The sequence below is a fragment of the Stigmatopora nigra genome, chromosome 6, assembly GCF_051989575.1.
Source record: "Stigmatopora nigra isolate UIUO_SnigA chromosome 6, RoL_Snig_1.1, whole genome shotgun sequence".
In the NCBI taxonomy this organism is placed as follows: Eukaryota; Metazoa; Chordata; class Actinopteri; order Syngnathiformes; family Syngnathidae; genus Stigmatopora; species Stigmatopora nigra.
In genome coordinates, this window is record NC_135513.1 from 13,112,639 (window position 1) to 13,135,805 (window position 23,167).

The 23,167-nt window shown below is 36.6% G+C and overlaps 2 protein-coding genes across 3 annotated transcripts; one reads left to right on the plus strand and one right to left on the minus strand.

The window, feature by feature from the left end:
• Window positions 1-335: 335 nt before the first annotated feature.
• aimp1a (aminoacyl tRNA synthetase complex interacting multifunctional protein 1a) lies at window positions 336-5,788 on the minus strand. 2 transcript variants are annotated; one of them, XM_077719233.1, is made up of 7 exons: window positions 5,610-5,788; window positions 4,425-4,555; window positions 4,189-4,302; window positions 3,384-3,545; window positions 1,839-2,041; window positions 1,190-1,358; window positions 336-576 (listed from the first exon to the last, which is right to left on the minus strand). In XM_077719233.1, coding segments are annotated over exons 1-7 (948 nt in total). In that variant the 5' UTR covers window positions 5,612-5,788; the 3' UTR covers window positions 336-409. The 2 variants fall into 2 exon arrangements, with proteins under 2 accessions (XP_077575359.1, XP_077575358.1); XM_077719232.1 differs by lacking the exon at window positions 5,610-5,788 and adding an exon at window positions 5,441-5,603.
• On the plus strand, window positions 5,606-22,940 carry tbck (TBC1 domain containing kinase). Its single transcript, XM_077719231.1, has 26 exons — window positions 5,606-5,969; window positions 6,365-6,558; window positions 6,645-6,717; window positions 6,780-6,894; window positions 6,957-7,030; window positions 7,626-7,767; window positions 7,847-7,907; window positions 7,979-8,040; window positions 8,572-8,633; window positions 8,737-8,885; window positions 9,156-9,294; window positions 9,722-9,821; window positions 9,985-10,034; window positions 10,201-10,330; window positions 10,409-10,507; window positions 11,270-11,332; window positions 11,543-11,669; window positions 12,376-12,426; window positions 12,508-12,591; window positions 13,651-13,736; window positions 15,178-15,214; window positions 16,886-17,047; window positions 20,497-20,669; window positions 20,834-20,994; window positions 21,822-21,981; window positions 22,499-22,940. The coding sequence occupies exons 2-26, from the start codon at window positions 6,366-6,368 to the stop codon at window positions 22,607-22,609; spliced, it is 2,664 nt and encodes an 887-aa protein (XP_077575357.1). The 5' UTR covers window positions 5,606-5,969; window position 6,365; the 3' UTR covers window positions 22,610-22,940.
• Window positions 22,941-23,167: the final 227 nt, after the last annotated feature.

Here is a 23,167-nt window from a genome sequence, read left to right on the forward strand (position 1 = left end):
GACGCCTTATAATACAGTGCGCCTTATATATGGAAAAATGTCATTCATTGAGGGTGCGCCTTATAGTCGTGAAAATACAGTACTTGAAAGTCTTTTGTGCCATTTTAGACTTTTAACCGTTTTTAATAAAAAATAAATGTTAAGTCTGTTAATGATTATTGATCTTGTACGTTTATACCTATGAAAATAGTTATCATGTTCATGAAAACTTAAAAAAAGAAATACATGAGTGTAACCAGTGTGTCCAATCTTCGGTATATAAACTAATATAACTACTTACATACATCATATAACCTGCATTTTTTTTTAACCCAAAAGACACATTGGGACCAACGTTAAAAGAAGCTGATGAAAACTTTATTGAAGCCCTTCAGATGCTTTTCTCACTTCCGTTGGGACAGCTCATCTTTTATTTTATACCGCTGTTTCTCATGGTCTGTGCCCGACACACTCCCTTACCGGCCACTTGGAACGGCGCACCCTTGTAGGTGGCTACACACTGGTCATCTGTGCGTAGATCCGGCTGAATCTGCTCCCACACTTTCTTTTTAGGGTTCAACTCTTTGTCGGGTTCACCTAGAAACAGCAAAAATGGTTTCAATTGCAGTGGCAGGACTTAGAATTCTAACGACATGCTAGCATTCTTAACAATTAGTTAAGAAATATTCAAAACATAGAGATACAATGCATTTGGTGGGAGAAATGGGATATCATTGGGAATAAAAAGACCGTATACCCTTTTATAAAACAAGTACTGACCCAAAATGGCTACCTGGGGAAACAGTCTTTCCCTTAGTCCTTCCTTGGCTGCCATTGATGGCGACCATGCAGCGAATATGTCCTGATCACATTTTTAGTTATGTTTTAGAGAGGGAAAATGAGCACATAAAAATATCTGTTTTTCTCTTAAAATGTAGTATGGTTGTATCACTTAAAAGTGCAAATAAATAATAAACTTGTTTGACAATAAAATTAAAAAAAAGTTCTCATCCAATGTGATGAAATAGGAAAGCTTGGTTTGGATTTTTAATTTTTATATTAACTTTTTTTGCTTTAAAAAACAACTATAGTTTAAAAGGGAACTGCATAGGATATTTTATCTACAGAAAATCTTCCCCTTTGGATTATTGTGACAGGATTTGAACAAAAAAAACGTAGCCATGTTGTTTCTGGCCAGAGAGTGAAGTACCTGGAAAGTCTTGGAAAGTGATTCGATCCCCTGGCACGGCTCCGCTTGGAGGATCAAGGATTTCCACCTTGTCTGGCGAACTGGCGCACATCACCATGGCTTGGGACATCACCCCTCTCATCTTGGCCGGTTTCAGGTTACACATAAGAATTGCCATGCGGTTTTGCATCTGTAACCGTAACACAGTACAACAGATTGTTACCCATTTGTCCTGAGATTAAAGAAGGATAAAAAAAAAACTCAAGGCCCTTTACGTCATTTTTTAACCCTTAAAACACAAGCAAAAAAAATTCTAGTTTTATCTATTAATGTTGTCCAGAATTTTGTGATGGGCAATTAATGAAGTTAATTAAGATAATACCAATTAAAAAAAAAATTAAAGAATACATTGAAGGAAACTTCTTCCCCCAAATCAATTATTTAAATAGTATTATGAAAAAAAAAAAATGTAAAAAAACAAATAAAACAAGACATTAAAAAACTAAAATAAATGATCTTTTAGTCGCAGATCATAGTGCAGAAAATACGGTATAAATAGGTGTTATCTATGTATATTTTGCTCAGGATTTTTTTCTAGTGACTCTTGTCCATGGAAAATGTTACCACTGGGGTTTTTCCATTTTTTAATTTTTTAGAAGTCAACACATACCTGATCCAAAGGCACAAACTTGACGAGCCCACTAACAACCGTTCTAGGTTGAGCTTCCCCGACATCCACCTGCTCCACATACAAGCTATCAGCATCCGGATGCTTCTCCGCCGTCACAATACGTCCCACTCGCATATCCAGCCGAGAAACGTCCATCTTGACGTCGTCCTGACCAACCGTCGCCACCTGTGGTGCCTTTTTCTCTGCATGAATATGACAAATAACACCTGTGAAGTTCTGAAAAACCTCTAGGATTCAAATCTGGAACCAATTATTGCACGTGTAATGGGGAGGAAACTATCTTTAGAACCACTTGAAAGTCAAACAGGATCACGGAACGTTTTAAAGAAGCATCTGTTAGCTTTTTAACGCTGGTTTAACCAAATATTTCGAGGATGGATTTCTAGGAAATGTTTGTTTTGAGAGGTTTTCACTGACGAATGCAACTTCATTGATCAAAGATGGGTAGAATTTGAATGAAATGAAGAATTAATCTCATCTAATATTGGCAAGAATGACAATGAAGTCCTCTACCGGGGGATGTGCCTGCCTGCCTGGCGCTTTGCGTGAAAACTAAAAAGCATTCACATGCTGAATTCTGACCTAGAGGCTCTCTGAAGATTAATGAAACTCAGCTGTGGCATTTTTTTCTTCATAAACCTATTAGAAACGCTTGAAAAGAAATAAAACCAGCGCCCGTTTATGATGTGCATTTTCCATTGTGCCAAGTTCAAGCCATCAACACCTGATATGAGAAATGTGAACGTTCCCGAGATAAAACGTGTGTTTTAAAAAAATCTGATCTACTGTGTTTAAAAAGAACTGAAAGGTCATTTGTAATAACTTCAAGCAAGCTCCCACCCAAACTAGTAACTCCAAAAGATTTCATTAACAATGACGATAACAAACATATTTTGTCGACAGCCCATTTTTTTTTACCCGATGACGAGGTACGATAACGAGGCACACACTTGGATGACTAAAACGTGACGAGAAGTTTGCCAGACGAATCACTTTTTGAAGTTTTCCACATATTTGGTCTCAATAGAGTATCACTTCAGGGCAATACTTGACCTTAGCACATACATGGGCATTGTTTTTTGTGTTTTACAGCCCTTCTATCTTTTTTTAAATGACATTTTAATATTTCTTGATACATTCCTTTTGACTTTACTTTGTACTTTATACTTTTTACTTTAATAATGAGTGATGAGTATGTTAATACTTTAGTCCTTTTTTTCTGTTTATGTTTCATATGTACTGTTAACGGATGCACTTTTTTATTTGTATCGTATCTTGTGCTGAGTCAAATCTTTAAAGTCAATGTGCCCCCCCCCAATTTATATGTAAAAAAAAGTGTGCATACATATTTTCTACATGAAAATTCTTTACACTTAATAAGTGCACTCCCATTGTGATTTTTTTGCTTAAAATAATATCAGATTTAAACTAAACTGAACTCTACTGACAAAACCTTAAAGTATTTCCATCTAAAAGACAAAGACAAAACTTTAAAGGGCTGTCAAAAAGCACACTGGCAACCACCTTTTTTCTCCGGCTTTTTCTTAGCGCTCCCTTCTTCTTTGGGTGGAGGACTCTGCACGTTGGCGGCAGACGTGGCAAAGTGTGCAGAAGGAGCGGCTTCCGATGGGGTGGTCTTCACAGGTTTCACAGAGACTTCCGCTGAAGGCATTGCAACATCTCGCACTACAAAAAAAGAAGCCCATTCATTTCACACTCATGTTCTCATCTGAACAAAAACTGCTCGAAAAAAATGAACATTTGACATAAATCTGAAAGATTATCATGTTACTATTTACATAACACCAAAATTAAGAAGACAGATAAACAACCTTCACTACACTGTGTTGATGGTCATTCATACAGGGTCTAAAAATGGCGGCTCAAGCCCAATTGTGGCTCATATGAGAATATTTTAGAAATTCCAATTAGACATCCAAGGATTCAGTTTGAGAAAAAAATATACTTGAAGAGTAATTAGAATGAAATTAAAAATAGTATGAAAAATGGATAGTAATGAATAAAATAAAATAAAAATATTTAGTTCGTACTGAGTGCTTTGGTGATTGTATTTATTTATTTTTTGTTTTTTTACCTTAACTGGCAGCGACCATTCAATCACTTTTGGTGTTAAAAAAGATTGGACGTTAGGTGTTTTCAATATCAATTTTCCTATTTTACTCTATGACCTGGCCTAGCAGTGAGTATGTTAAGCTAACTCCAACTTTTAAATAGATTTCACTGGTCATCATTCCCTCTTAATTCAAATAGATTGGACGCCTAGCACCATCAATGCCAGGCAGTGAATTATAAACATATTCAACTCTACCTCCCCTCCTCTTCTCTTTTTCCAACAGCTGTTTTTTCAAGTCTTCTATGTCCTGCTTCAGCTTAGCATTTTCCACCAGCAGTTTCTTCTCCTCTCGGATGCTGGCCTGGACATCTAGAACGAAGGGAAACTCCTGTCAAAGTCCAGCGGAACCGCACCCAAAGCTCGGAACATTTAAAAAAAAAATGGCTATGCGATGAAATGACTGATTGTGCTGTGTATTGGAAAATATTTACTGGCTTTCTCCTTGAGGAGCTGGACTTGTTGTTTGAGGTACTCGATGATCTTGTCAGCCTCTGCAGCTCGTTGCTCTAGCCTTACCAAGGGGTTAGGATTCGACATTTTGAAGAAGGAGCGAGCTATAAACCTGTAAAATAAAAGGGTTTTCCCATGTTAAGTTAAATATAGTACAGTTATAAAAAGCAGTGGAGGGGCGGGGCTTAAAAAGACTGGAATTGGACTGATGTGATGCTATTAAGACAATTAAATAATTTATTTTGATAGTGATGGTCAAATATTATTAACAGAATCATTGACCAACAAATACCCAATGAAATGTTTACTTTATTTCATTTTTTCGTAATCTTTGTAATGGATATTAAATTTTAGGTGATTGACAACAGCTGGGTTAAAATGAAATTAACACTGTCACACTAAAAATTATCGGAAATAAACTAAATAGCTACCAAAAACGTGTTCTTCTTGATTTATTTTCAGAGAAAAACGTCACATTAAGGCTGAACTTTAGATCAGTAATTATTAAAAACAATGGAAAATGTTTGTATTTTGAAATACACGACGACCACTGCAATGGCGTTTTAGCGACATCTCGTGGCATTAAAATATTTTCACTCTAAAAATAGACACCCTTATACATCTTTTGTATATTATTCTGGACAAATTTTGATTATTTTCACCATTTTTGTAATTCCTTTAGACGTGGTGTCGCTTTATTCATGATATGTTTGAGTGTTGATTACACATACATCAAAGCGATCTATTCGATCTTTATTATTCTAACTATGCAACCTTCTTTAGGGTGTGATAAACAATAATTTATATGATGGAATTCATGAAAATAAAAACACGTGTGATGGGAAAGGAGATATTGAATTCTAAGTAACGAGCTGTCACTATTGTCAAAGAGAGTGCCTCAAATGAGTAGATGTGACGACATTAATTCATAGATTTATTTGCTAGTAAGTCATTTTTCATTAAATAAGAGTAAAAAATAAATTCTGATTAAACTTACATGTAATATTGGTATTCACCTCGACACGTTTCAACGAGCAACGGGGTCGGGGTCTTTTTCCTTTCTTGCTAGCTAGGTTAACTCATATTTAGAACAGGCAGATTTACAGTTGCTAAATTTGGACCCATCATTTGTGTAGATCTGTACAATACCTGGAGGTACCACTTACATGCGATGGACGAGTAAAATCCTTTATAAATCGTCTCTACAGTGGACTGCGAGTAGATAGAAACCAAACCCAGTTAATTGACTTTGTATTTCGACATTGGAATTAAAAACATTTTTAAAACTAGAAATTAAAATTTATATTTACTTGCATACCATAACCAGAATATGACTTAACTCATGTGCAAGGAAAGACAAGTGCGTCGCACGAATGTGACATCATAGGTCACGTTCACTGCATTTGTTTGACGCTAATAAACATGTGGCTTCCTAAATGAAAGTATTGCTCATATCTGTCTTTTCCTTGTTTGGATCTTAGTAAAACCTCATCACTGTGAAGAGCGAGTACAGACACGTTGCGCAGGTGAAGTATACGTTTTATATTACTTCGCTTTCTCCTTGGAAATCGATATGATGTGCTAATATGTATGTTGACTGCAGCACTAATATACACTATCCTAGTCGAATAGTTCTCAAAATATAATCATCTTTATACATAAATACACAAAATCAGCACCAACGGTTACATGACATTTTGATTGATGTGCTAAATGAGTAACGCAGGACTGATTTGCATTAAACTTGAAATAGATTACAAAAATAAAGCTCCAAGGGTCACGTGACATTTTAACGGATGTCCTCACTGATGTGGTTTATACTAGTGGAATAATCTACAAAAAATATGGCTATAAGCGTTACATTTTCGCATTGATACGACACAAAATGCAACTGTTTATACCTGGGATGCTGTTAATGCAGAATGCAGCCCCTTAAGGATGCCCAGCTAGGTGCATTCACATTCTTCGCCTCAGCGCTCCCCCATGATGTGTGTGGCAGCAATGGCCTCCCCCTGACCCCCAACTCCATCAAAATCCTGGGACGTTTCCAGATCCTGAAGACCCTCACTCATCCTAGACTCTGCCAGTATGTGGATATTTCCAGAGGAAAGCACGGTATGCATTTGAATCACCATTATTGACTTTATTATGGACATGACTGGTCATATTATGTCTTCACTTTCTTCAATTTCTTTCCGCAGAACGTCTTATCGTCGTTGCCGAACACTACGAGAAGAGTCTAAGTGATTTCCAAAGACTGGGACAGAAAGTCAGGTGATTATGCATATTGATGTTTATGGTCGTGAAATTAGGTTTTGATCCAAATGTGTTTTCAGCCCAGAAAGAGTTCTGGAGATCGCTTATGAGGTCGTGGAAGGTCTGGCATTCATGAATAAACATGGGATGGTGCACAGGGCTCTTAATCTGAATAATGTGCTTCTAGACTGCAAGGTAAAATGATGGAATGGCGAACTTTGTGATTTTGTGAGCTCATGACACTTATTTCTTTGTAGGGCAATGTCAAGCTGGCAAAGTTTGGCCTCTATCACATGACTGACCATGGTGCTGATGTGGACTTTCCAATTGGGTACAAATATTTTTCTTCTCTAATCTTTATAAATAAAAAAACAAATAAATGAATAAAATAACACTGGATTTTTAACAGGGACCCTATAAAACGGCTTCCTCAGGGGAGTATGAGAATTTCCAATACTATTGGGGAATTAAATATATATTGTAATTACATATAGGGGCCTATAGAGGGCACTAAAGCACAAGTGAAAATTCCACTGCTTTTTATCATAATATTACCTTAACCAGAGTGCAAAAACAGTAAATAACAGTTAACTTTGTTTCTGATCGGTGCAATTGCGAATCCCTAATTCCCAAGAGTAATGAAAGAAACAATTCAGTTGAAAAGATTCCTACAAGAAAGGCATTCCCATTCCAACCAGCAACAACCATCTCATGATGTTATTGTGCAACTTGCAAAGAGGAAGGATGTCTTAAAAAAAGATTCCACAACCGTTTTTTGAATAGATAGCTTCAAATTTACAATACACAAAACATGAGCCTCCTAAATAAGTTTTTACAATTAAATAATTTGCATTTATTAGTCTGTTTTGGATCATTCATTGACAGTAAATATTTAGACAATTAATCAAATTGTGCATTTTTTACAGCTACCCATCATACCTTGCTCCAGAAGTGATTGCACAGGGTTCTTTTCACCCTAGTGACCCCTATCACGATGAAAATCCACGGTCATCCGGGCCCAAAACTGACATTTGGTCCCTCGGCGTTCTGCTGTTTGAACTATGTGCTGTAAGAATTTTAGATGCAACCTTACATTTAAATTTTTTTTTTCTCTTGACATCCATTATGTTGTTTTTTGATGGATCAGGGTCGACGTTTGCTGCACAACATCGAAATCAGTGAGAGGCTGAAGTTTATTCTTACTCTGGGTGAGTCCGTCTTTGAGGAAGAATGGAGGAATGGTTGCCAGACATCTATTAAGTTTTTCTTTGTTTATCAGGGTGCATGGATGACATTGTCACAGTTCTCGCTGAAGAACACGGCTGCCTGGAAATGATTAAGGTAGTCCTCAGATCTTATGGTTTTCAGACCAGAACATTTAGCAAAAGGATTTTTAAATTGAAATGATTTTTTTCCCTTTAAAAACAATAAAAATAGAAATATTCAAGTGTATTGATACAGTGATAGGTGGCTAATTTATTCCGAGCGACCAAACGTCCGGGCGACCAAACGTCCGGGCGACCAAACGTCCGGGCGACCAAACGTCTGGGCGACCAAAAGTCTGGGCGACCAAACGTCTGGGCGACCAAACGTCTGGGCGACCAAACGTCTGGGCGACCAAACGTCTGGGCGACCAAACGTCTGGGCGACCAAACGTCTGGGCGACCAAACGTCGGGGCGACCAAACGTCGGGGCGACCAATTGTCCGGTCAATGGCAAGGGAAGATCTTCCAGTCTTTCTAGTTCCTTTCAATTATACTACAATAGTACTCCTAACTTTCCGCTTAAATTTGAAAAACCTTCAAGTTGATTTCTAAACTATGCTTTCAAAAATAAACAGCAGTAATTTTGATTATATCATCTTTTTAACAGGATTTACCTGAGACAATTTTGGAGTTGCTGCGGAAATGCTTGACCTTCCTACCTTCCAAACGGTAAGCTTTTACCCATTTTTCCATTAGGAAAACAGCTGCATAATCTTATTTAAAGATGCATTACAGTCACTCACTAACTTCTGAAATTCAAATATAAAACAAGCCCGAGTCCTGCCGAGCTTTTGGGGGACGCCGTGTTCCATGGCGTGTCGTGCCTTTACACGCCCTTCCGGAAACCCGTGAGTCTCTTCTCGTCCTCCCTACGCTGTGCCCATCTGGAGCTCCCTGAAGATATCGGCGACCTTTGCAAAGGTCGGTCTCAAATGCACACTTGTGCTTGCTTGACATTTTACCTGCAAGTAAATCAACAACGCTAGTCCAATATCTTTGTCTCTCCGAGACAAAAGTGAGCATAATTTCATTGGATTTTAGATGTTGACTTCTTATTTAGGACAAACATTAATTTGGACTGTATTATATGGACTATAAGTCACACTTTTTTTTAACATCTATTTTGGCCTGTGCAATTTCAGGTTAAAAAAACACTAAACATTTATTTTGTTCTGTTTCTGGTTCTCTCAGATGAAGACGACGACTACCTGTCCGAGCGTGCCATCAACGAAGTGTACCACCTGTGGTGCCTTGCAGGGGGCGACCTTGAAAAAGAGCTGACCAACAAAGAGATCATCCAATCCAAGCCTCCCATCTGCACACTGCCTAAGTAGGATGTCAAGACTTTCATATGGGCCGGACCATTTTAGATATAAAATTTAGATTATTTTTTTTATAAATGGATTAAAAGAACTGGATTAAAAGCCCTGAATATTCATTTTTTTATAGATCTAAAACAATGTTTATTTTAGCTTTTTAAATATATTTTTAGATTTTACAAAATGATTTTTGAACTAAAAACAGAAAAAATGGATTAAAAAATGACAATTATTGATTTAAAAGGGGGAAAATCAGGAAATTTAATATACCTCTATACTCTTCATTTGAATTTCATCCTAAAACAGAAAGTCGGCAGTCATGATTTACTTTCTCGGGCCACACAACATTATTCAGCGGGCCACATTTGGCCCCCAAGCCACCACTTTGACAACAGTAATCTAGCTTCTCAAACCTCCCTGTTTCTTGTTCATATGTAGTTTCATCCTGGAAGACGGAGAATCATTCGGCCAAGGCAGGGATCGCAGTTTCCTATTGGACGACACCACAGTGACACTTTCTCTCTGCCAACTCCGAAATGTAAGACCCTATTAGATTAGTTAACTTCCTATGACAACATTAGTCTTTTTATGATAAGTTTCCGAAAAATCAACCCTCTACTAGTTTACTGTAAAGCCTCAGATTAAACACTAATATATTCATTTATTCCACTGGTAATGATGATCCTTGGTCCTTTTTACAGAGACTCAAGGACGTCGCAGGTGAAGCCTATTTCCCTCTGCTAGAAGACGGGTTAGTAGACCTTGATTTGGTCTTTTACACCATTCCCATGTGGGTGTAGAGTTATGAAAGAATATCACTACCTCGTCCTCAATCAATCACACACATATAAATGCATTTTTTTTGATTTGGATGACCAAGGCCACCACACAAAAACTACTTTTTTTCTATCTGCCAGACGTTCAAATCTGACGCCGTCCAACAGCGCCAACGAGCTGTCGGCCACCGTCAAGCTGCCACTCATCATCCGCGAGAGAGACACGGAATACCAACTCCTGCGTGTCATCCTTTTTGATAGGCTGCTCAAGGTCGCTCGCTTAGATGTGAATGTACATTTGTCGCACCAGGTTGTTGCTAAAAAATATATGTTTTTATGGTTCTTTTAGGCTTATCCTTACAAGAAGAACTCGGTGTATAAAGAAGCCAGGGTTGACATTCCACCACTTGTACGTGGACTAGCTTGGGCTGCTTTGCTGGGTATTGAGGTACATAACTCATTTTTTAACAGTAAGAGATTAACCATATCTACTCTAAAAATTAACTATCAAATTTTCTCATGTATAAGCCGTATTTGTCGCAAAAAAAATTGATTTGAATTGAGGGTACAGCTTATATGCGCATAAATTAGATTTTACATGCACAAAACTGCAAGGTGACAAAGTTGAAACCCCCTAATGCATGACAATGCGGTCATTTATTTCAAAATACAGAAAATATAAACAAATAAAACACTAAACAACATTTTTTTTATGAAATTCAAGAAAAAACACATCCGTTTCTTGCATAAAACGTGAAAAAAACTCACTTATGCCTGCCATTGCTTGCTCCCTAAGGATGGCAAACTAGACCACTACGAACACATTTCCTGGTTGTACTGCTCACATGACCTCCTTTTTGAATTTGTCTACCTGCAGACAAAACCCTTTTCGGAATCCAGCAATCGGTTCAAATAGTATCTCAGAAATACCATGTGCGATGATTTTTCTTAAGATTTTCCCTTCTAAGTAACACATTTGTACTCCCTATTAAAACCATGAATATGGAGGTGATAAGTTTGAATCAAAGGGAGGCTTATACGAGAGAAATTGTAAAATTCCACGATTTTCAGGCAATTTTAAAGGTGAGGCTTATACGCGAGTGCGACTAATATGCGAGAAAATACGGTATTCAGTCTCATTTTTATTAACTACCGATGTCAATGGCAGTGAATAAGTTAATATACATATATATGTATTTATCTTATATAGGGGGACATTCAAGCCAAGTATGAAAGCATTGACAAGGACACGCCCATTCCAACGGACAGACAGGTAATAGAAAATATTCCATCTATTGGAGTACATAAAAAATACTCCGATATACAAATATTGATTTATCTTGATAAGCCATAAAGTCAAAATGTACTGGTTGAAACATATGTTATCTTTTGGAAATTGCCATGTGCACCTCTGGAGCCACAGCTGCAAATTCATTGGACGTTTGTACGCGTTGTTAATCAGTCTAAATATTTGGGTTGATAGATCGAAGTGGACATCCCACGCTGTCACCAATACGACGAGCTGCTGTCCTCACCACAGGGTCATGCTAAGTTTAGGAGGGTCTTGAAAGCCTGGGTGGTCTCTCATCCTGATCTGGTCTACTGGCAGGGTGAGTCCAAACAAGCATCACCATTTTTTTTATCAGAATCCCAATTGTAAGTGTGCTGTAATATGTAGTTGCCCACAAGAGGGATGTCTTGTTTCATTTCTGTCTTAGAGGTATGTTAAGAGGACTTTAGGTGCCAAGTATTCTTTTTTTTTTTCTGGCGCTTGTCCTAATTAATTAATGGTCAATTATGAAGAATTTGGTTTGGGATATTTTCTTTTCTTGTTTAATTGAGGCTTTTTTTTACTTAACGTTTGGCCTCAATTTTTGAAAGAAAGTAGTCCAATCTTTATTTATATATGATCAATTTAAAAAAAAAAACTCAATTACATTTACATTTGTATTAAAATAAGATTTTATCAAACATTTGAAATTAATATATTTTAAGAAAAAAACTTTAAAAGCAACATTAGTGACACAAAAACTGTAAATGACTTTTTGCCTTTTTTTAAATTCAATATTTTATTTTATTTTAAAATCTGTTTTGGGTTTTTTTTCTACTACTTACTGATAACACTTTTTTCAACGATTATAGGCAACTATAATCTGGTTCAATTTGAACCTAAATGACTCAAACAAACTCCAATTTTGTCAATAACTTATCTTAATTGCATCTAAATTAACATCAAATTAATTTTAGCAACATAGCTTTTTTAATGAGCTCCCTAAAGAAAAAATATGCTCATTTATTTCCCATGTTCTCTTCCAGGTTTGGATTCCCTTTGCGCCCCATTTCTTTACCTAAACTTTAACAACGAAGGTATGAAATAGCAAATTTTCTGCCCTTTTACGTCTACTTTTCAACTTCATATTCTTTAAAAATCCTCATTTGTTTTCACAGCTTTGGCATACGCTTGCATGTCTGCCTTCATCCCAAAATACCTCTACAACTTTTTCCTGAAAGACAACTCCCACGTCATCCAAGGTAAGAATGATTGGTCACGGTTATTTTGTCCGCGGCGACCTGTCGAGAAAAAGAAAATAATTCTCTCAAAAACGGTCACACTTGAAAAGAGAATTATCCTGTTCTGCAGCCAGCTGCTCTATGTTGATTTCCTTTATTTTTTATTTTTTACCCCAGTGTCGTTCCAAAGCTGCGGAAAAAAAGGACATTTAAATCTTTTAATGGATTCCTGCAGTCGTGCCGTGTCATGTGGCAGCAGGGAAATAAACCAAAAAGCGTTCAAAACGATTCCTGCGTGGCTGATAAAAAGCTATAAACTGGACTATTATCTTCCCCTGCCACTTTTAGGTGGTCCAGAGAGTCAGCTTTATCTTTATCTTTCCTATCAGTGGTCTTTTTTTTTTGATAATAAAAATGTATGACTTTCACGCCAACATTGTATAGACAAATGATAAATCCAAGGTTAAGCAACTAAATAAAATTCCCCATGACAATCTTCATTCGACTAAATGTATTGATATAAGATCTATTTTTGAGTAGTTGGAGCCATGGTTCTCCCTTTTTTGCCAATATATTTTGGACAATTTAAGGCTTCCAACTGTGTGGGAAAAGTGTAAAGAAGACTAATGTCAACTTTCGTCTTCTCTGCGCAGCAGCAATCATATGGCGTGCAGTAAAATAAAATCAAAACTTGTTTTTTTTACTCTTTCTCCATGATGGCGTCGTTTATGTGGCAGCCAGTGGCAGTAGCTCTGTCCACTCTTATGTTTTTTTGTGTTTTACAGCATGTTTTACATGAAAAATTAGAGGGAACATTGACATGCACCTGCTTATGGCAGGTATGATACTGGTGTGCCCATAGCGAGGAATGATGATGTCACTCACACTGGTACTCAACTCATTGCCTGCCATTGATAACACTCAATGTCCAATTTGGACCGGGAGGCATGGTAGCATTCAGCTTGGACATAATAGCAGTCAATGTAAATAATAATAATTTTTAAATGAGCTGTGGGTAACTTTTCTGAACTGAAAAAGATGACAAATTTCAAAATTTGTAATTCCCATCTTTTATTTCAGAGTACCTGACTGTTTTCTCCCAAATGATCGCCTTCCACGACCCGGAGCTCAGCAACCACCTCAACGAAATCGGCTTCATCCCCGACGTAAGAATTTATACAGTCACGCACATTAGCTTCTCTTTTCGGATTCATTGAATATAGTCCTCACACAGAGACTTTTTAGGCAAAAAAATTGGATCATACAAAAACATTAGATTGGAATAGAACTTTATTTCATCCCGCATTCAAGAAATTTTCTTGCAGTAGCAAGACAGACACACAAGACAATTTAGACCTAGTTAAAAAAACTGGAGCTACTAGTAAAGCTGAGAACTGCCATAGAGGCTGTAGGCTGAACTTGAGCTTTATGTATGGGCCATACCATTAATGACATTTTCACAATTTCCTATCAACCAATAAAAACAGGGCATTGAATCTCAGTTAACCAAAAATTGAATGCCATGAGTTAAATCCGATGAACAAAAAAGGGCCTTAATAGTGCATTTCTTTTTTTAATCATTTTATTTGCAGTCATTTCGTTTTTGTTAATGTTAAAAAATATTAATAAAATCACATTTGACAAACAGTCCTAAGAATATGAATGCCAGGTCTTAGAATTTTATTTTTTTTAACAAAAATAGTCACTCACATGTTTTATGCCATGTGTTAAATCCTATGAACAAAAACTAGTGCTTTAGCAGTCATAACCATAGCATATTTATTTTTTAAATCATTTTTTTAATCATTTCATTATTATTAATGTTAAAAAAAATATTAATACAATCATATTTGACAAGCAGTCTTAAAAATGTCAATCCCAGGTCTTTGAATATTTTTTTTCAATAAAAATAGCCCTATAAACAGACAAAAACACCAATCAGAATTGCTTATAAGAAAAGCTCAATAAGTCTTTAAGTCATTCCAGGTGACCCAAATGAACACCCCTTTTACCCACAAATAAATCAACTCGAGAGTAATCAATAAACCGCTATAGCGTACAAAAAAGACATCCCCAAGCCAAAAAAAGGAGAATTCATAATATGTTTCCATGGGTTTAATTCAGGTCGTTTTCCCCATTCGTCCGCATTTCCCCGAGCCTCCCGGGAACGCCATTTACGCCGTCACTAATCCAATCTGGCCCTCTCGCCGCTTGAAAACGAGGGCGAGATAAGCCCCCCGTGCCGAGTGATAACCCCTCCCCCCATTCCCGTTATACCTGGCAGGTGTGTGTACATACAGGCGCTTCATTAAGACCCCGCTGGGCTTCAACCATGTATTCATGCAGTCTAATTTAGCATTTATAAGAGTCTTAAGGGGGTGGAATTGTGGAATTGGGAGATTATAAATGGGTATAATGAGATGAATTGGGATTTCTAATCAAAGTCAGCAGTTTTTTTTCCCCACTTCTTGCTTTGCTGTCTGTTCCTTCAGGGCTTGCTGTGTTAAGTCTTTGACTGAAGTCCATTTTATTATGCTCATTTTAGCACATAAATGCTGTTTTATCTAACTTGTGTTTTGTTTTATTTCTTCTTTCCTATGTCTGCAGCTTTATGCTATTCCTTGGTTTCTCACCATGTTCACACGTGAGTAAATACCACGACTTATATGTGACTTTTTATGTAAAGAACCGGATTAATAGTGCATTATTTGGGTTGGGATGGAATTTCCTTATGTTAAAGTTTATAAAGAAGAACTCTGAAGAGGATTAAAGTAATCAGACAGAGTCATATTTGTAGAGTAGATCGTTATTGTATGACTAACATTAATAATAATAATCAAAATAATACACAGCTGTCTATAACGTAATTGGTGGTTCTACTCCACAAAGTGCGTTTTCCCATTAAAAAATACATAAATAAGTAATATAAAAATATGAAGAGTCAGTTCCTGGCAAGGTAAAATCTAAAATATTGCACATCTACGATGGGTGTCAAAGTGGTGGCCAGTGGGCCAAATCTGGCCCACTGTATCATTTTTTTGTGGCCCGGGAAAGTCAATCATGAGTGCCGACTTTCTGTTTTAGGATCAAATTAAATTGGAGAGTATAGATGTATATTAAATTTCTAATTTTTAATTATTTTTCTTTTAATTCAACTTGTTTTGTACATGAGAAGGTGCATGGCATTTCAAATATATATTTTTAAATGTTGTTTTTGTCAAAAGCCATTAGTGGCCTTTATTTCTTTTAGTTTTTACAGGTTTTTTTTGGGTGTGTGCAAAAGTGGGGTTTTAAAATATGAAAAACAAATAGTTTCTTTATTTCCTTATATTGGTCCTTGCAGCTCTTTATTTAAATTTAAAAAAATCTTGGATTCAGGTGACAGTCTGTAGTTATTCAAAAACATTTAAAAATAAAACACAACAACATTTAAAAGACATTCTTCTTTATAATTAATAGTGAACAAAGCCATCTGTAGACACTAGAAATCTTCTACCAATCCTTAAAATGTCACAATCTCTATTGGGGATAAATTCATCTTATATTTTCTTGACCTTTACCCAATCTACTGATTAAGTCATCAAATCTTTAAAATGACTTAAGCTACTAAAGCTGATAAGTTAAATATTTTGGAGCCCCTATCAATTTAGGTTGCTCAAATTCCTAAATCTCAAATGTCCGGGATATTATTTGGCAAGTTATTTTGATCAGAAGTTTACAAATCTGGACATTTCTTTGATTTAAAAAAAACAACAACAACAAAATGACTAGTATGATGTCACTGTCAAATAAATGTCTGTTTATAATGTTACCCTGTATGAGAAGCACATTCTACTGTGGGGAAAAGAAGTTTGAAATGACCTTCTTACCTCCTTTTCATCCACCTGAGGCAGTGTCTCCTGCTCTGACTGCTAATGTCCACCTTCTGAGCATCAACTAGTCTTCAGGGTCATCTTCTATATATATATATATATATAAAAAAATATATATATATATATATATATCCACAAAGACCCCCATTCCCCTCAATGTGTACCCACAAAAGATCCAAAATGGATGTGAAAATAACAAATAAAAATCCAATCATGTTCAATATTTTTGCAAACATGAAACCTCCCCATGGGCAAATATACCTTTTTTTTTTTTTTATTATATATTTTTTTCCTACCCGAAACACCAGTTCACTTTAGCCAATGTATAATTCAAAAATGCAAATGAACCCTTTTTATGTATCAAGTGTTTTCATTGTGACCCAATTTTGTTGTCTTGTTTAGATTTTTTTTACTCAATTCTGTATCTGTGACTGCCTTTGCAGATGTGTTCCCACTACATAAGATTTTCCACTTGTGGGACACTTTGCTACTGGGGAACTCGTCATTCCCGCTATGCATCGGAATGGCGATATTGCAGCAACTTAGGGACCGCCTTCTCGCCAACGGCTTCAACGAGTGCATCCTGCTCTTCTCTGACCTGCCAGGTGACCTTTCCAACAAGTACAATACAATACTTCATTCCAAAAATTAATTATTTAAAAAAACTAAACAAAAAACTGAAGTCAAAAAACAAAGTGAACATGCATCAGAAACACTGACTCGGACCCTGACTCTCGGACCCTGACTCTCGGACCCTGAATCTCGGACCCTGAGTCTCGGACCCTGACTCTCGGACCCTGACTCTCGGACCCTGACTCTCGGACCCTGACTCTCGGACCCTGACTCTCGGACCCTGACTCTCGGACCCTGACTCTCGGACCCTGACTCTCGGACCCTGACTCTCGGACCCTGACTCTCGGACCCTGACTCTCGGACCCTGACTCTCGGACCCTGACTCTCGGACCCTGACTCTCGGACCCTGACTCTCGGACCCTGACTCTCGGACCCTGACTCTCGGACCCTGACTCTCGGACCCTGACTCTCGGACCCTGACTCTCGGACCCTGACTCTCGGACCCTGACTCTCGGACCCTGACTCTCGGACCCTGACTCTCGGACCCTGACTCTCGGACCCTGACTCTCGGACCCTGACTCTCGGACCCTGACTCTCGGACCCTGACTCTCGGACCCTGACTCTCGGACCCTGACTCTCGGACCCTGACTCTCGGACCCTGACTCTCGGACCCTGACTCTCGGACCCTGACTCTCGGACCCTGACTCTCGGACCCTGACTCTCGGACCCTGACTCTCGGACCCTGACTCTCGGACCCTGACTCTCGGACCCTGACTCTCGGACCCTGACTCTCGGACCCTGACTCTCGGACCCTGACTCTCGGACCCTGACTCTCGGACCCTGACTCTCGGACCCTGACTCTCGGACCCTGACTCTCGGACCCTGACTCTCGGACCCTGACTCTCGGACCCTGACTCTCGGACCCTGACTCTCGGACCCTGACTCTCGGACCCTGACTCTCGGACCCTGACTCTCGGACCCTGACTCTCGGACCCTGACTCTCGGACCCTGACTCTCGGACCCTGACTCTCGGACCCTGACTCTCGGACCCTGACTCTAGGACCCTGACTCGGACCGTGACTCAGACCCTGACTCGGACGGACCCTGACTCAGACCCTGACTCGGACGGACCCTGACTCCTCCTCTGTCTTATCATCTGGCCAAAGCTGCTCTCCTTCCCATTGACAAAACTAAATCTCACAAAGCAAATACTGGGGGCGGCACTTTCTCAAGTCGTTGTTTACTACCAAACCAAGACCACAAGTGTAGCTAGCAGTAGCCTCCAAGATTTGCAGTAAACACTCTCCTTGACCCCAGCACAAACGTGTTACTTCAGCAAAACCCCTGTCACAACGGCTAGTGTAGTTGTTGCTACTTATTGCCTGAAAGGAGAGAAATGGTTTCTTTATGTCCTATTTTTGTAGGCCACCAAAATGCTCTGTAGCGTGAGTGCATTTCTATGCAAGCGTGAAGCACGCCGTACGGGTTCAAGACCACTGTAGTGAAACTCGAGTGCCGGCCTGACACTTGAGGTCAATCAATCTCATTTTCTTTCAGCCCGTCGCCTACGAGAAATCCGACCTGTGAGTCTCTCGTGTAGCATTGATTTTCATTGTAGCAGAGAGAAATTTCCTGATGATGAAGCACCATTTGCGGACCATTAATATCTGTCTCGGCTCGTAGTGTTGTGTTCTATGCTCTAAGCGAGTCTGATGCCCCAATCTCTTATTTCAACCTAAAATATTTCCGCACTGCCTCTTAATATAAGTGCAGGTCACGTTTGGCACGTAAAAACAGATTTTATAGCTAGCAATGACATTTTGATGGACAAAAAAGGACATCTCCATTTATTAATGTACATATGCCAATGCACAAATCTTCAGTTTGTTTAGGGTTTGTCAAAACCTTTTATTTATCTTGCCAAAGTGTGTATTTGTGAATGGACAGTAAGCCAAAACCACTGAAAAAGTTAGCAGAGATAATAACAGTTTGATTTAAATTATCTTACATTATGATTATTATTTTTTTTACATTTGATGTAGATTTTGCGTCAATAGCATTCACAGTAAGCCTTATTCACACTATTTGCATTTACAATGTATAGGAGTAAAATGGACGGGGTGGAATTAGTCAGCAAATAATATTACTTACAAGGTAATATAGTAATATTCCTCAGAATTCAGCAATTGCCAAACCCAATTCCCAGGAAGACTCTTGGATTCAAGTTAATCAATTACTATCCTCCTCAAATACAGTACAAAGACCTATACTCCTTAACCCAACTAATTTTCAATTGAATGCACCACCAAGACCAGATATTCAATTGACAAAATTGTGAACAATGTCATACATATTCTCTCATTTGGAATTTGTTGCGTGTATCAAGGCCAATAAATGAGTAGATGAATAATATTTTGTACATGTTATCAAAATGTCTGGAGAATCAGCTATATATATATATATATATATATATATATATATATATATATATATATATATATATATATATATATATATATATATATATATATATATATATATATATATATATATATATATATATATATATATATATATATATATATATATATATATATATATATATATATATATATATATATATATATATATATATATATATATATATATATATATATATATATATATATATATATATATATATATATATATATATATATATATATATATATATATATATATATATATATATATATATATATATATATATATATATATATATATATATATATATATATATATATATATATATATATATATATATATATATATATATATATATATATATATATATATATATATATATATATATATATATATATATATATATATATATATATATATATATATATATATATATATATATATATATATATATATATATATATATATATATATATATATATATATATATATATATATATATATATATATATATATATATATATATATATATAATTATTTTAATTTTTTTCAGTTACCGTATTTTCACGACTATAAGGCGCACCCTCAATAAATGGCATTTTCCCATATATAAGGCGCACTGGATTATAAGGCGCCCTGTCTATTTTGGAGAAAAATATAAGACTTAAGTGCACCTTATAGTCGTGAAAATACAGTACGTTTTTTTTTTTTAGGATTTTTTGTTTTTATTCTGCGTGGAGGCCACTATTGGTTGAAGTACTGTTTATTCAATATATGTTTTGCATTTATCAGTGTCAGTACAGATTTTGTTGTTTTCCAGCCTTATTCTATTTCAAACTTGACTGTAAAAGCTATATACCGTATTTTCCATATATAAGGCGCACCATATTATAAGGCGCACCCTCAATGATTGGCACATTTTATTTTTACATATGGTACATATAATGATTAAATGGGCACATATGTAATAGTATCCCAAAATAACCCCCTAACAGATAGCTTGTTTGTTCCCATGCAGAAATTGACATAGAACGCTGTGTCCGGGAATCCATCAACTTCTTCTTCCGGACACCAAAAAGCGCCACTTACAGACAACACGGGCAACCACCCAAGGCTACGGCCGAAAACGGTTTTGGAAAAACCACAACGTACTACTCGTCTGACTACCAAGATTTTCCCAAAACGGACCTAGTGAGTACAAAATAAAATAAAATAAAATGCAAAAGATATACAACAGCCTGATGGTGATGTTGGAAACGCCTTTGGGATTTTTAATGAAATAATATGCTGTGGATTTCACTGGATTTGGCAATAATTGATAATAAATAATCCAGTGATTTTGATTTCTATCACAGTCACGTGATCCTCTTGTACTTGTGGACCTGAAAGCCGAAGTGTCGCCTCGCATCTCGGCAGAAGATTTTATCAGCCTCTGTGAGATGTCCGACACTACAAATAACTCCACCAAAGGCAACAGGCAGATGATTATCGCCGTGGACATTCGCAGTACAGAGGAGTATCCTTAACATGTGAAAAGTGCCTTTTTTGAGCAATCTCTCGACATATATTTCATTTTATTTGTTGTTTTGTAACACTCATTTTTTTTAACATCTACTCTTTCTCATTATCTTTGAACTTTTATAAAATACTTTCAACTATTGGGCCACATTGGCTTTAAAAATTTGACAGACGGGGCCGGGTCAGCACAAGATACGATAACATATAAAAAAGTGCATCCGTTAACAGTACAAATGAAACATAAACAGAAAAAAAAGACTAAAGTATTCACATACTCACCACTCATCATTCAAGTAAAAAGTATAAAGTGCAAAGTAAAGTAAAAAGGAATATATTAAGAAATATTAAAATGTCATTTAAAAAAAGATAAAAAGGCTGTAAAACACAAAAAAAACAAATAAGAGTGGACAGAGCTACTGCCACTGGCTTCCGTTTGATGGCGCCATCTTGGGGAAGAAAAAAAATGTAATAATAAAAAATATTAAAAAGCCTAAAGGGCCATAGTTTGTCCATATCTGCGTTAGTCCAATCTAATCCGTTTCATTTCATTCACTTCAGCAGTTTCAGGAAGTATCTGTAGTAATAGTATATTTCACGGACTATAACTAACCATATTTCATAGTTTGACGGAGTATCCGACTTATACTCTTGGCTATGTTTAGATGTACATATTGAAATGTTTTTTTTTTTTGCTTGTCTGAGTGTTTGTTTTTGCTACCAACTCCATTGATATTCAACTCCCGATTGTAGACTCGTACACCGATAAAACAACGAACATTGTAAAGGTAATTTATTGGTGTATTCTTTAACCTGCTCGACCACCAGTTTTAACAGAGGTCACATGTCCGGCAGTGTCAATATTCCATTCAGTACGGCGTTCGGGGCGGACAACGAGGCGCTACAGTGTCCGGCATCGGGAAGCCTACAGGCATATAAAGGACGGATCGTTGTCATCATTGGCCACGCTGTAAAAAGTGCTTCAGTGGTAAGAACAATACTACTAATTAGGAATGTGTTTTTATACACAATTTTTGGCAAGAAAGTTTTAAAACTTTTTTTTTTTTAAAGTCTCATTTCCTCATGGTATTACCCCTTAGAAATACCATATTTTCTTGCATATAAGCCATATTTGTAAGTAAAAAAATGAATCAAGGGTACGGCTTATATGCGCACACATTAGACTTGACAGTTCGGTTATTTATTTCAAAATAGAGAAAAGATAAACATAGATTTATTTTAACATCTAAGAAGGAAATTCAAGAAAAAAAATAACCATATCTTGCATAAAATGGGAAAAAAACCTACCTACTTATGCCTGCCATTGCCACTATTTTACCTTTTACCGATACTTAAACATACTCAAAAGTGATTGAAGGTATGGCGGTCAAGCATTCAAATATTAGGCTTGCTACCTGCGTAATGTGTATCTCATGCTATTATTGCACCCAGAGACTTCTTAAGCTTTTCCCTTTAAAGTAACACATTTGTACTCCCTATTCTAGTTTGCTGCACACCTTGTGAAGGTGAAATTCCCACGGGTTTGCATACTGGATGGAGGCATCAACAAGCTGAAGCCAACTGGACTATTAACTGTTCCTTCTCCTCAAATATGACCCAAGGGGTTAGTCCATTGAACAAGCCTGGATATTATGTTCTTTTTTATTTTAATTTTTTTAGGATATGCTACTCGGCTACAAAATCTAACTTTTTCCAATCAGGAACACACAGCATAAGGAAAGAGAAATATTTCTGCTTCTCGTCTTTAAAATGAACAGACATTCAGTCACATTGACCAAGTGATACACGATAAAACCTACACTCCAGCTTTTGTCAAACAAGCTGCTGACGTTTTTCCCCGGAAAAGGTTGTATGTTTCCTATCTCCGCACCCATAAAATACTGTTGCTATCACCTTAAGACTGATAAAACTTTTCCTCACACTGTTTCCACTGAAAAAATATTTATCAATGAAATGCTATATATATATATATATATATATATATATATATATATATATATATATATATATATATATATATATATATATATATATATATATATATATATATATATATATATATATATATATATATATATATATATATATATATATATATATATATATATATATATATATATATATATATATATATATATATATATATATATATA

Bases quoted from the DNA above. Each gene is read 5' to 3' on its own strand.
- aimp1a (XM_077719233.1), bottom strand. The intron at 4,303-4,424 runs GTAAATATTTTC...CCTTCGTTCTAG, and splicing joins GCTCCTCAAGGAGAAAGCCA to ATGTCCAGGCCAGCATCCGA. The intron at 1,359-1,838 runs GTATGTGTTGAC...TTACGGTTACAG, and splicing joins AGTTTGTGCCTTTGGATCAG to ATGCAAAACCGCATGGCAAT.
- tbck (XM_077719231.1), top strand. From the start codon at position 6,366: ATGCAGCCCCTTAAGGATGCCCAGCTAGGTGCATTCACATTCTTCGCC. The intron at 11,333-11,542 runs GTAATAGAAAAT...TTGGGTTGATAG, and splicing joins CCATTCCAACGGACAGACAG to ATCGAAGTGGACATCCCACG. The intron at 20,995-21,821 runs GTATCCTTAACA...CTCGACCACCAG, and splicing joins GACATTCGCAGTACAGAGGA to TTTTAACAGAGGTCACATGT.